This window comes from Scleropages formosus, chromosome 2 (genome assembly GCF_900964775.1).
Source record: "Scleropages formosus chromosome 2, fSclFor1.1, whole genome shotgun sequence".
Taxonomy (NCBI): domain Eukaryota; kingdom Metazoa; phylum Chordata; class Actinopteri; order Osteoglossiformes; family Osteoglossidae; genus Scleropages; species Scleropages formosus.
In genome coordinates this window covers 9,896,003-9,909,903 of record NC_041807.1, presented here as the reverse complement: position 1 = coordinate 9,909,903, position 13,901 = coordinate 9,896,003, and the positions used below count along the sequence as shown (strand labels likewise).

General features: G+C 41.3%; 2 protein-coding genes across 2 annotated transcripts; both read right to left on the bottom strand.

Moving 5' to 3' along the window:
- Positions 1–486: 486 nt before the first annotated feature.
- On the bottom strand, positions 487–8,068 carry LOC108940586 (polycomb complex protein BMI-1-like). The gene is made up of 10 exons (XM_029249853.1): positions 7,497–8,068; positions 4,309–4,440; positions 3,986–4,082; positions 3,564–3,619; positions 3,418–3,468; positions 3,053–3,161; positions 2,795–2,840; positions 2,602–2,700; positions 1,919–1,999; positions 487–1,652 (listed from the first exon to the last, which is right to left on the bottom strand). The coding sequence occupies exons 2-10, from the start codon at positions 4,424–4,426 to the stop codon at positions 1,323–1,325; spliced, it is 987 nt and encodes a 328-aa protein (XP_029105686.1). The 5' UTR covers positions 4,427–4,440; positions 7,497–8,068; the 3' UTR covers positions 487–1,322.
- Positions 8,069–8,791: 723 nt separating this feature from the next.
- Positions 8,792–13,649, bottom strand: commd3 (COMM domain containing 3). Its single transcript, XM_018762852.1, has 8 exons — positions 13,249–13,649; positions 11,292–11,403; positions 11,067–11,130; positions 10,940–10,974; positions 10,562–10,622; positions 10,422–10,478; positions 10,283–10,342; positions 8,792–8,995 (listed from the first exon to the last, which is right to left on the bottom strand). Exons 1-8 carry the CDS (start codon positions 13,385–13,387, stop codon positions 8,936–8,938), a joined length of 588 nt encoding a protein of 195 aa, XP_018618368.1. The 5' UTR covers positions 13,388–13,649; the 3' UTR covers positions 8,792–8,935.
- Between the last annotated feature and the right edge of the window lie 252 nt (positions 13,650–13,901).

Genomic DNA, 13,901 nt, shown 5'->3' with positions numbered 1-13,901 from the left:
TCATCACACATGATTTTTCAACTAACGGGTTTCAAATTATTTGTATTGTATCACATGCTGATCAAAGTTAGTTTCAGGGGTTTTTTTTGTATTTTATTTAGGGAAGTGTTAAAACTCACATTAGGCAGTAAATACATTGTGTAGCGGTACTGGCTTCCAGCAGAGTCGGGGATGAACGAAGACTCCATTCATTCTCTTATTGCTCTAAGGACATGTCTGTAACTGCGTGCATCAGTGTAGAAAAACCTCGATGTGTTTAGAGGCGAGTGAGGCAAAAGACATTTATTATCACCCAACGGATATGAAGTTCTCAAAGGGCGTGGTTTCGGTAACATGTTTACATTACTTTTACCACACAGACAATTGGCTGGCCAATAATGAAGTAATCAAAATGTAAAATGTTTATTTTATACTGTGCAACAGTAACAATACAATAGCTTTACATACAATCAACCAATACAAATATTCCAGAAGAGCGTGGGGGGGGGGTAGAGAAAAAAAAAGGAAAAAAAAAAAAAAAAAGTCTCATAACAGGAAAGGATCATTATACAGAGGCTACGCTGAATAAGCCTTGATTCATTATTCCTCTGTATAGAAATAAAAATAGGCCCGTATAACTTCCTATAAACATTTGTTTACCACAAACCTAGCTTCCTGGTTAGCTATGTTCAAATCAAACTGCTACATATTCAACAAACCATTTATTGTTCAACAGAAACAATACTTATTAGAAGCTAACATGGGAACCTTAACGTGTGAACTCCGAATTTTTATATATTCTGCAGCACTCTTTAAATACAGTAAGCACTGGCCCTAACAGGACGAGTTAAAAGCTGCTTTCCCACATTTACATTTAACTTTACATGTTTTCTTCTTCATTTTGCAAATATCCCATTTTCACTTGTGTACCTTTCCAATGTTAGATAATGGGCACCATTTACAGCCTAGATAACTGTAGGCCAGTATTACTTCATATAATGACAACCAGTCTTTTAATGGAAAAACCTGCAAAAAATACAATTTAAAATGGCAAACAGGTAACACTGTCTAGTTTAACAGGCCAAAATTTAAATCTACAGTCATCTTCAGTCTCCTAAGTAAATATAACGGAGTTTCAGTACATTTTTGTCCAATACCCTCATTTACACCCTTTTGAAATGACTGACTTTACTTTAGTGGACATCCTCCTTCCCTGGCACAGCTACTGAAATATGTCCAATAAAGTTGCACATACAGAATGACAACAACAATAAAAAGAAAGCCTGTATACAACAGAGCAAAGTTGGCATGTATGGAGCTGGGTGGTTTGGCCTTGGCGGGAATCATCCCGAAGACGTGGAGGAGCCCAGTACCGGGGCCTTGTGCGCTTTGCTGGATAACGGGGAGCTTGGGGTGGGCCCTGGGCCCTTGGCACTCCCGTTCACCGTGCTGGAGATGTGAGGGAAATGCGGATGGGGAGACTGCACTGGGGTTGTGGGGCTTGGCAGGGACGAGGACGTGGAAGGCACCCCGGCTGGACTGCTGGCCTTGTCGCTGGCTGAGTCGCTCTCCACCTCCGACCGGCTGGCATTGTTGTGTCCTCCCTCCGAGTGGCTTATTTTCATTTTTTTGCAGTTCGGACGTACTCTGTACTTCAGAGGTAAAGGGCCATTCTGGAAAAAAACAACACGCCATTTTTATCCGATACACCCAATTTATCATCGTTCTTATGACAGCTGTGTAGGCAGCAGGTGGGGTGATGGTTACAGCAGTTGCCTTGCAAACCTTCTTTATGCTTACAAGCATATCTTAAAATGTTTAATACATACAGCAGCAACTACTTAATTCTTTGGAAAAATTTCACAGTATTTGTTGTAAAAGTACCGTGCAGCTGTTAAGAGAAAAATGGACACACTACTGAAAAGTATGCTGGTTTTACCCTTCTCCAGGTGTAGATGTAAGCAATGTCCATTAACGTGTAGTAATCTTTTAAGGGCTCATCTTCGTACATGACTTCAATCTGAAAGAAAACGATACGATTTAAGTTTAGTGGGTTATCATACCGTAACTTAAACGTTTTTATTTTTCGGGAGGCACGCATTTTGTCAGGAAGCCTTCGGTAAGGTTGAGTGTGCTCTTCTAACTACTACAAATTCAGTAAAAATTACCCTGCAGTATGAGTGGAAATGATTATAAGAAGCTTAACAATTCCTTGGAGTTGCCAAGTTGCTTTGGAGACAACTGTCAGCAAAACAAATGTTACTGTAAATTAATACAATTATGTATTAATACAATTTTACAGTACACCCACTCAAAATTCCCATCTGAACTAAATACTACCCTCTTAAATTCTCTATTATTGTACTGATTGCAATGTTAAAATAAATAGCTGTAATTTCACTGCAAAAGTAGAAACATAAAACTTCTTACTTCTGCTGCATACAATTGATTATTTAGAGTAATTCAAGATGTCCGTCAAATAATTTTACCTTAATGTGGCATACCTTGCATGCCTAAGTAGCTAACAAAGCAAAAATATGCTGAACATGGTCTTTAAATATTTTATGCTGTGCTGACTATGCTTAACACACACACACACAATTTCACGGTACATTTGCTTACCTGAAACGTGCATGGAATATCCATTTTACTTCTCAAGAATTTCCTCAAATGCATCACCGTCATCGCGGCAGGACATTGCAAATAGCGTTTACTATTACCCTAAAGCGGAAGAAAAACGCACACATTTTCAAATGGCTACATTATGTAAGTGTAAGAAAAAGTTATTTTATACTGTTGCACAATAGAACAGTACCTCTTCTCTTGTTTTACTGTCTTCTGTACTTCCTAATTTTTCTGCCCTGAAACACGTAAAAGAAAATTTGTTTTTGCTACTCAAGTTAAGTTACTTGTAATGCTTTTTAATGTACTAAAGGCCCCATTTCTAATATTACTGTTACTCCTGCAAAGAAATTTGCTAGAAATGCAGCTAACTGGAATTAAAAAAAAAAAAAAAAAACAGTTTCTCGCACATTAAAATGTGAAACAAAGCAAAAGGTAAAACTTAGCTTACTTGCTCTGTTCAAAGAATTCAATGGAAAGGCTGATTATCTCATCATCTGTAATGATTCTTTTGTCTTCATCAGCCACCTCCCCACGGTCTTCATTTGAACCATTAGCAGCTTTAAAAAAAAAAAAAAAACATTCCATTAACACAAGATTCCTTCCAGATTTTTCTTCAAAAATAGAGATTGAGTTCATTTTCAGCATTTATAGAATCAAGCTTATATTAATGTGGTGAGTCAAGGGAGTACTGAACAAAGCTTGTGATTTGTTTTCTTTGATACTTCAACACAAAACTTAAATTTCTTCTCACACCATATAACACCTTAGAGCAAAATTAGTTTCAGTGTTTCCTTCCTTGCAACATAACATTACCATCGTCTGAAGGATGTTCTGCATAGAAGTCTCTCCTCCGTTTCATTTCATCTGGAAGGGAAAAAAAATGAGGATACTCACTCATACCTCAATATGGGCAGTAAACCAACTTAAAAAGAATAAATAAAGTATTAAATGACACATACTTTTGAAGAGACCAGGTACCAACTTATACACAATATCTTGAAGAGTCTTGTCAGACCTGTAGTGTTTTAAAGTCCATCATTAAAAACTTTTGTTTTGACAGAGTGATGTTTAAAACACATGCAGCATTCAAAATCAGATTTGTTTCAAAATATGGTAATTAGAATAATTCTGATTTCTAATTCAATGCTATTATACCCATCTTTTCTACACTTTGAAACATTGTATAGCTACATTTTTCCCTGTTTTCAAAAAGTATAAAACTTGTCTTTCCAGAAAGGCCTAAAAATCCCATGTAAACAGGTGCTTTTTAGTTTAATTTTTACTCAAGCAGAAGAACAACAATACAAATTATTCACAACAACATTTTTACACTCATTTTTGCATGTGTTCTTGTAGAGAAAGAAATAAGCAATAGTCCTACCTAATATTTAGAAGAGGTTTGGTTTTGTGAACCTGGACATCACAAATCGGACAGTACTTGCTGGTCTCCAGATAGCGGACAATGCACATTTTACAAACTGCGAATCAATTTCAGAAACAAACAATGACTCAGGTGGTCAAATGTGAAGTAAGCAAGCATGCAGTAATTCATGTGTCCTTGACATAAAAATAAACCTTCATTCTTATCCACAAGATAACAGATTTAGCTCTTTCAGGGCAAGCAAAACATTTTAGAACATAACCCTTAACAACGGTGAGGATGGACAACTGCAGGATGCCATTTCCAAAACCCTTAATACTTACATGAGTGCAAACACTCTACAATGGTTGTTGCGTCAATGAAATATCCACCACACAACACACACATCAGATGTGGATTTAAATCCGTGATTTTAATCCTTGTTGTCCGATGCATCGTCATGGGAAAGCAAACCCCTGCAAGGAAATGAAGGAGAAAATTCTGCAAGCTACAAACGAAACCGTAATAAGGTAAATACCCTACTTTTCAATGAGTGGTGTTAACTGGGTTTTGCAGGGATTTTCCGTGCAACACCTTGAAAGACCAATTCAAACGTTACACCACTTAAATCACTATAGATGCAATTTGCTTTATTATTATTATTATGCAAAGAAACAATGGAAAACACTTTCAGCCAAGAGATGCCTACAATTTTAATTTTTGGCACTGAATATTCCATAACGACAGTAAAAACTATATAAATAGGGTAACAAAAGGTACTGTCAGAATGGAGGCAGTGCTTGGGTGCAGCTTTATTTGGACACCTTCGGTAATGAGGTTTAACGATCATACACTTGTGTTTATTTTATCATTCCAACATAACTAGACTACAGTTACTTTCGTTCGCGACCGCGACATCCTCACTGTTGCTATAGCAACTTGGGTTATACTTGGCATCGCGCCCACGACGGAGTACTAAGCAGCGCGTGCCGCCGCGGCATGTACACTTAATGTACAGTAAATTTACAGCAAATGTACACAAACTTGGGCTGTGGAGGTGTGGAAACCGTAGCACCTTTTGACTGCCACACAAACGGGGGAAAAAGAAAAAAAAAAATCATACTTATTGACGGGAGATCAGCGCTTTCATCTTACGTTTCCGTCCTAAAATACCGACGCGCTACTGAATTAAACAAGCAAAGTAATCAAACAAAAACATCAACTGCGCAAGGCTACAAAGTTTCTAGTACAGCAGTAAACGCGAAGGGAGGCCGAGCACGAAACGCTGTACAAGACGACTTTAAACAAACACTGCAGGTCGGGTGACGAATAACAATCCGGGTTTCCATGATTAACACATGATCATCGTTCGCGTTGTTTACATTTGGGCCGCGAAATAGTTCATTTTTTTTTCCCTTTTTTAAACTTACAAACAGACGCTGTAATATTCATTTTACACATAGCTCTAACTCCGTTATTGGCAGCCAAATTAAAAAGCTCTAGGTTACAAGACGGAACAAAAAAAAAAAAAAAAAAAAAAGCAATAAAGCGCAATGAATTACATCCGATTTTAAAGATGACCACTTGCGCATTACAGCTTTTAAACAATGCAAAATAAGTCAAAGGCGACGAGAAATTTTTAGTTTGCTTTCCATGTGTTGTTTTTTTTTTTTTTCTTTCTTTCTTTCTTTCTTACTGCCTGATGAGCAGATTTTAATAATGACATGTACGTGGTCATCGTTTGACACAAGAGCTGCTGAATCCATTCCATACATTCATCTCCGAGACGTTCCTTCAAGAGCACATGATGATGATGATGAAGCAAGGGGGGGAGATGTTTGCACAACTGGCCCGTGCCTGTATAAACACAGTGCGACTGACCAGCAGTGACCGCTGCATTTGGCACTTCTGTCAAAAAGGGTATCGCCTTATCATTCACTGTCCGCCTACAAAAAGCAGGGCCTCGCGATCATCAACCGGCTACTGGTTCCTCTCACTCCTGATTTATATAGCGCATCAGTCATTTGTGCCGCTGCAGCACAATGGGCGCTTAGTTCCACGTGCACAGCGAGTGACAACAGGATCAGACTTACGAGCAAAAACCTCAAGTGAGGGCAAATCAGAATTTATTCTTCAGCACTGTGTCACGGGGGCACACACGCGCACACAAAGGCCTGTATTACCTGACGACAACAAAACCAGTAACTGCCTGGCTGACCTTTAGAAATCACTCTACAAAACACTTTTTGGTCGCAGAGAACTTAACCACATCTTTCTTAAAATGATGACCTGTTGACGCTGGCTGTTATGACTGAGAATTTCGCACAGCGTGAAATAAGCTGCTTTATGGTAACAGGGTGGTTTCTGAGAGAAGAAGTGCAGGAGTAAGTGGTGCAGCGGATTCCCCCCAAAAGGAGGGCAAAGGCCTTTTCGCTGCTCTGCTGCTCCCAAATTTGGGGGAGCTCAGCGGCAGCAGCAGCACATGAGGCCGGACACAAGAAGAATCACGTCCGCAGTTATGTCTCTTTTCTCCTAATGTAATACACAAATTGTATTTTCGCTGAGATGTACGTCTGCTAAAAGAATAAACCGTACACGCTGTTTCCAGGAGCTTCCGAGCACCACTTACTCGGGGAACACGTGAGGATGCCACAGTACCACAGTAAAATTCCTAACACAGCGGACGGGGTCCATTGTTTGACAGGGACAGCGGGACACTGACTGACAGTCCCCTCAAAATACGGGACACGAGTTGCAAACAAAAAGCACAAAACACGCCAAGCTCAGTTTTCACCTCATCATCCCTGCAAAACATTTTTACCGCAAAGTACCTGAGGCGCAGCGATGGACCCGAATCGAGAAAAATTACCCCACCGGTGCAAATACCCGAACGGCAGGTATTGAAATGATCTGTAGCAACAACAAAGTATCTATTTGATGGACGCGGCAGAGCTGCTGCTCGAGACGCCGCGGAACCGGCATGGGGGGGATCGCGCTCCTCCGGCACAACTTAAGTTCATAAAATCCAATTCCCACGTGTTACGCTGAAAACGAACGCGTGGCCCAACTGGCAAATTCTCGCCGAAAGCATGTGTATGAAATGGTGGCTGTGTGTGAAGACACACACACGAGACGAGCGGTTTGTGCGGGAGCTCCCGAAAACACGGGGCTGTTTCGGCTCCGGATTCGCCGCCGACCGCCACTTCGCCGCGGGTCCGAATCGTTCAAATAAACAACTATGGGCCAGAAAGAAATGGAAACGTTGGCCTGGACGCTGGTGCAGGCGACGCGAGGATCCGCGAGGCACACGAGCGAAGTTTGCCGGAGAAAGGAACTGAATTTGAGAGCCGCGTCGCGCGCGCGGCAGCACAGCCGGGTGGGTGCGGGAGAGCCGTGTGTCAGGGGCGCGCATCGAGAGATCGGACGGCAACGCTCTTTCCCGGTGAAGGCAAAAAATATGCAGGAGCACGCAGCAGCCCCTCGTCACTCAGCCCAGCCGGTCAGCAGAGCGAGGCCCCAGGGTGGAACTCACCGGCGGGTCCGCGGGGTCGAGTCCGAAAGGGAGCGCGCGGGCGGACAATGAAAGTTGGCCGCGGATCAGCGCCGAGCGACCGCGAGCCGAGCGGCCATCTTGAATGGAGCTGCAGACGCTGTCAGTGGCAGTGAACGCGCCGCCGCGCGAGCTCCGCTCCACGCGTGGGCCCCGCGCCTAGCCGAGCCGCGAGGGCCCCCCGGAGAGCCCACTGGTGGCCGTACGACTCCCGAGGCGCGATCGCCGTCCGCCGCCTAAGCGTCCTTAGTGCGAGGCGCTCGAAAGACGCATCGCTGGTGGCTCCGCGCAAACTGACACCGTCCCCAAAATGGCTTGTGGTCCGACCGCCCCGCGCCGTCACGTGGTCTCATTCCTTAAGGGTGGCCTGGGAATTACTGTCGGTGTAGCCGAACGCCGGTGATCTCCCCTATTGCGCAGACAAATAAACAAATAAATGCGCGTGTACGCCAAAAAGCCCTAACACGGCGGTCCTCTTCATTTGCTAGACAGGCGTAGCAGTATCTCATAGCCGTCGCGGCGCGCACACGGGCGCGCGGCAGAGCAGACAATGGAGCGCGCGCGTATTGCGCGTTACCTACGGCTCGACGATGTGAGCTAGGTGCTTCTGCAATATATCTATGGCGTGTCACACACCTAAGCAAAGGAAAACCGATGCAACACACACCTACAATGAACAGAGGGGGTTTTTGACTCTGATGCGCGAGGTGTCGCGAGCCCCCTTTGAAAGGGCGCTTCTATGTACGCGCGACGCGGCCCATCCAGAGACGGGGGTCTCCAGGCCACGAGCCTAAGAAGTGCTCGGTGAAAGGGTGTTCGGGAAAACTTCGTTACACATATTTAAATATCTTAAGTGCCTCCAAAATAAGAATACAAGAGTTTGCGAGTTTATGTCGGTAACCGCGCGATGACGGCTGCGGGAAAACGTGCAGTGTCCAAGGACGGAGTTCATCATGTTTAAATATTTATATCACAATTTTTACTATGGAAAGAAGCATTTATATTGAAAAAAACTGCTTTCAGTAAAACTTACTCAACTAAATTTAATATTACTTTCCATATTTGGAATTCACCGGATCATGTTTTGTTGACCTATAAGCTGTGGCTGTTATTTTACTGAAGGGAGTGAAGAAATGAGTTTCATGAGTCTATTAACGGATGGGAATAATCGGTTGTAGCAGTGATTTCTGACTCCACACACACGTTCATGTAGTGCAACATTAACACCCGCAAAGCACCTTGAGAGCCGTTTACACGATTTGAGCACCCATGACACGGTCAATTAACACTGATTTTATTTATACACGCACACTGCTTACTCTGTCTACAGTCTTTAGCAGTTGCTACTATTTGACAGCCGTGCCTTATTACTTCTTATGAAGAGAAAAATGGAGAGAGAAGAAGCGAGTTCTTGATGATCTTCACAGCTGCGTGGCTTTCTCCAGGCTCTTGGCCGCATCCTTCATCTTTCCCACGAGATCCTGCACAAAAGGCAACATGTGCTGTAAAATGCACACACAGCACACACCCACCTAGAGTCAAACCCCATCGTTCTTACACATCACGGCCCTTTTCCGCGAGGCACCTCATACTCATAAAACAAACTGTATTATAACAATAAAAAGCAAATAATGTAAATATTTGAAAAATATATTTCTTAAAGACAGCTCCATCACGATGTGAATAACTACGTAATTTGTGTTAATTTCTTTAATAGGGTATGGACACTGAAAACTCGTGGTCTGTTTTTAGCACAGAAGTGAAGATTTTTTAAAAATAATTCAAACAAAAAACACGTATAACTTGCTGATTAAATCCAAAACTAATTGTAAATTATCTGTGATGAAACGTGCAGACGTAAAGAAAAAAATGTATGCGAATATGTATTGAGTAAAAATATACATGTGCCTATAACTTCAGTTACAATAGAAGGGCAATTATGCGAATATAAGCAGCATAGAAGCCGAACAAACGTAGAAGAAAATTTTAAAAGAACGTAATTTTTTTTCAAGTTAATGCAGTATAAACCATGAACCCCTAAGTAAAACACCCGTGCTTTGTTTAGAAAACAAGTAAAATTAGTGATATGACTGAATGAATTTTAATGGAAATATTTTAAATATTTAAAACTGAAGCACTAGGTCCTAATTTAATGTCGCCGTAAAACGCCATAAAGAAATGTTAAGACACCTGTAAATATATTACATGATTTTATGTCGGTTTTCTACAACCAAGTATTTTGCATAACTACACACACTTTCAACTTTTTTCTCCTGTTCAGAAACAGCATCCGTCCTTATCTTTTATAAACACAGTCCCAGCCAAGCCTTAAGATATCTAAATAAACAGGAACATGTTGCAGAGAGCTTGCAAGTAAGATATGATCTTGCATTTGAAATCAACTCTGAACTCTGGATTAACCATTAACCAACAAAATGCACAGCCAAGATCATGCAGTAAATATGCTAAAGAAACAGTAATTAAAACATTTGACAGACTCATTTTAAATTACCCAGCAGCATGTCTATTGAACATAAACCCAACTTTATCTACAGTATTGCAGACATACCTATCAGATTCTTAAAAAAAAAAAAAAAAAAAAAAAAACATGACATCTGTATCCTCGAAACTTAAGGCAAAGAGGATTAAAGAAGAATAAATCTTTTAAATAAAGTAATTTTAAGGAAATAACTGCAGAAGAACAGAAACACACTCTGGGCAGTTTATATTTAATTTTGCTTAGCATTCAAACCCAATTATGCCAGTACCTGAAGTTGTTCCATTGTGCAGCTGAAACTTAGTTCCTCTGTTGATCTTGTCCCACCATTCTGGAACAACGAAAAAGATATATATTAGAAGTGGCACACAACAACAATGTACGTTGAGAAAATACAGACATATTCATACCTCAAGGTTCAAGGTGATCAAATAGGAAGGCTGGTTGACTTTGTGGAGGTGACTGTTCTATTAAAAAAAAAAAAAAATATCTGAGTGCTACTGCTAAATCAGGTAACTGGTTTATTTAATGAAATTCTTATTCAAAATACCTTTATCTGATATTCCAGACGCCAGGAAGCATCAATTATATGAGGAGGGCATCTACCTATACTAGAGTACATGAAAAATACAGCAATGTAAAATCAATTATGATCACTAAATAAAGTTCTACCATTATCAATTCAAAAGAATAATTCATCTAATGACAATTAGCATTTAAAAAATGTAATACTGACTTTTTTTTTTTTTACACATAAAAATATTGCACTTAATACAGACAAGCATAACTAGAAAATCAGAAGAAAATACATGTCTCCATTAAACATCTTGTATAGTATTAATGGAATTTACTTTATTATCAAAGGTCCTTCTCCTAATGACCTTTGCATATTTTTTCTCCAAACCTGCAGACATAAATCAGAACTCACCTTGACATTATGTTTTCCAGATCACTTTTATTTTTCTAGAAAACAAAAGAAAAAAAGCATAATTTACTTAGCCTATAAGTCATATACACTAATTTCCCCAATGAGAAATGGGAAAATGTCCCCATACCTGGTACAAACTGTAAAAGACATCTATTCGCTCTGAATCAAATTTAAGATCTTCAAGACAGGTGCTGCAACATATGTTAAAAAGAAAGGAAAACAAAAGATGCTGAGACGTACAAAAACTAAAGATACCATGTCAGACTGTGTCATGCAAGCTCTCTTTCTATGTGAACCATGGCAGAAGCGTGGGAGAAGAAGAAGGAAAAAACAAAAAAAACAAAAAAACTACCTAATAGTGGCTCTGTCAGCATTCTGTTTGACACACTCCAGCGTGCATGTGGTGAGGGCGCCGTGACAGTGCTTCAGCAAAGCCTGATCGATCCGCTCCAGGTCCACATTGTCTGAAGTGAAAACCAACATTTATTTAAGAGTGAGCAGAAAGAACAGCTTGTTCTTATTCAGGCACTCATACAGTTTATTAAACTCCATATGACTCGCATGCGGAGCTAAGAAACCGCGAGTGGAATGTTCTCTATTAAACAATAAAAATCATTCCACCCCATATTATTTCTCATCACATTGATGAGAGACTCCCATCACGTTGTAGCTGTAAGTGCATTTCCGTACCGCACAATAGCAACAAACCTCCAGGGATTTGATCGCACAGCCTCGTGGCCACATGTCCAGCTCCTAAACACTGGGCCACCTGCCATCCATTATGCGGTTAATGAAGATCTGATGTGGAATACGTTCCAATTAAACGCAACACTGAAAGTTCCCGAAGAAAGACGCAAATGAATACAGGAGGAGAGAAAGGCGAAGAACGCGAGCTGACTCGTAAAACGGCTATGGATGTGACCATGAACCACGATTTTCCCTTTTTCGGCCGGACTCTAAGAGGAGCAGTAAGCCGTGACTTTTAATTCATTCCGTTATTATTAGAGGCGCTCGGAGCGATCAGTTCTTGTATATGATGCTGAGAATGAGCTCGTATTTCACACCAAAAATCAAACTTCACCCTTTCACTAGTGGACTGTGGCTATTTTCATAGGGGAGCATGGATTAAAAAAAAAAAATTTTTTTTTTACAACATTTATTCATTTAGCTGACGCTTTTCTCCAAAGTGACTTACAAGGTTAAGGTTATAATTTACCCATTTAGAGAGCTGGGTAACTTTTTTACTGGAGCAATTTAGGGTAAGTACATTGCTTAAGGCTGCTACAGCCAGAGGTGCGGATCGAAGCTGCGACCTTTGGATCCAAAAGCAGTAACTGTAATGGATGTCCCTAATGATTTTTGTTTCTCACGGCAGAGTTGCCAAACATTTAGTCCTATAACTACAGCTGAATGCGTAAACACAGCCAGGTAATGTGGTCGACCGGTCGTGACTGTACAGCGAACATGACCGTTATAAGTTACTGGTTGACGTAATTCGTAAAGTGTAACAATGAGATGTATCTGCTGCTATATTACAATCGCAAGTTATATTTAATGTTTTGTTCCCTGCAGCTATACCAAACGCAAAACTCTTCCTGATAGGAGAAAGATACCAGAGTATTTGTAAATTTTTAAAAAAAAAAAAAAATTGCGTTGACTATGATAGTATTATACCGAGATACTAGATAGCATGAAGTGTTTAAAGCCGAATCCGCTAAAATTTGGTGGTGGGTGGTGGGGGAAACACGGTACATCCCTTTCTATCTGTGGGCTCCGGGCGCGATCAAAAATTCCCCACATGTTTAAATTTTAATTCTAGTCATAGATTCAGATGTCCACCGTTAAGCGGTTAGGACAACGTGTGATACTGTAGCCAAGCGCTGTTCACAACTGTGTCATCGGGTGCGCGCGAGGACCACGTTCTTCGCCGCTTCTCACGCGCAGTGACGTAACCCGGCTGAGAGCACGTAGCACACGGAAGCGGACCTAGTAGACGGAGGAGCGGCGCAGGTAACTGTGAAAGCGGGTGTAGAGCGAGCAGTTTGCGGTGATAAATCACTGAGTGGGCCTGCGTCTCGCGTGCTGCTCTACGATTAACTGTAGCAAAAACGAACCGGGCCACGGCTAGCACGTTTAGTTCGCAAACCTCGCGTTTAGGGTAAGCTATACTTTAAGTCTTTGTTCTAAAAAAAACTCATCTCGGACCAGGAAGCTAGGCTAGTGTGTTCCGTGCCACCTGAAAAGCCTTGCTTGTCAGTGTGCAGAGGCCGGAAACGCCATATACACAACGAGAGGAGGAAAGCGCTCACCTAAAACTGTGTGGCTGGAGTCGGAGTGTAGCAAGCTGTGGAAAGACGCCTCTACCAGAGTTGAAAAAGCGCTGTCGCTGAAATGCACCGGATCTGCCAGGTACTGCAGACCTTTCAACACAAACTCCGACAGCTCCATGATGGTCGACAACAAACGAGCAGTTCCTCGTCATGTGATGGTGCATCCGCTAATGTGATTGGACGAAAAATCCCAGATCGGATGATATGATTGGGTAAAAGAAATCCCGGATCCCGGATGAAATGATGTGATTGGTTGACAAATCCTAGGCGCAGTCCCGGAGTTTTGATTGTATGTGTATACGCCATGGATTGAAATGGAAATTGTGCTATTCATTCTATTTCTAATGTTCTATATTTTACACTGCAGTAGAACCCTTGATACCCCAAATTTCTCCGGTAAAAATATGCTGTATGTCATTGCAAAAAGCTATTTCTCTTACAAGTTACCTTGGGCAGAGGTGTCTCTGACTGGTGGTAGGATAATTATCAATCATCATCACTATGATGATGATGCTGACAGTAACTGTTAAATTTCAGTGCGACAGCTGTTTATTCATGAATAGTTTGTACATTCTTTTTGTAGTGTTTGCTTGGTGTATTATATAGCATAGTGTGTACTGTGTATACAGGTG

What these genes read in the sequence shown, in the direction of transcription:
- LOC108940586 (XM_029249853.1), bottom strand. Translation starts at nt 4,426, where the DNA reads ATGACGATGCATCGGACAACAAGGATTAAAATCACGGATTTAAATCCA. An exon ending in GGTACCTGGTCTCTTCAAAA is followed by an intron (nt 3,469 to 3,563) that starts GTATGTGTCATT and finishes TTTCCCTTCCAG; the next exon opens with ATGAAATGAAACGGAGGAGA. An exon ending in ACAGTAAAACAAGAGAAGAG is followed by an intron (nt 2,701 to 2,794) that starts GTACTGTTCTAT and finishes CTTCCGCTTTAG; the next exon opens with GGTAATAGTAAACGCTATTT.
- commd3 (XM_018762852.1), bottom strand. Translation starts at nt 13,387, where the DNA reads ATGGAGCTGTCGGAGTTTGTGTTGAAAGGTCTGCAGTACCTGGCAGAT. An exon ending in GTCTGGAATATCAGATAAAG is followed by an intron (nt 10,479 to 10,561) that starts GTATTTTGAATA and finishes TTTTTTTAATAG; the next exon opens with AACAGTCACCTCCACAAAGT. An exon ending in TGATCACCTTGAACCTTGAG is followed by an intron (nt 10,343 to 10,421) that starts GTATGAATATGT and finishes TCGTTGTTCCAG; the next exon opens with AATGGTGGGACAAGATCAAC.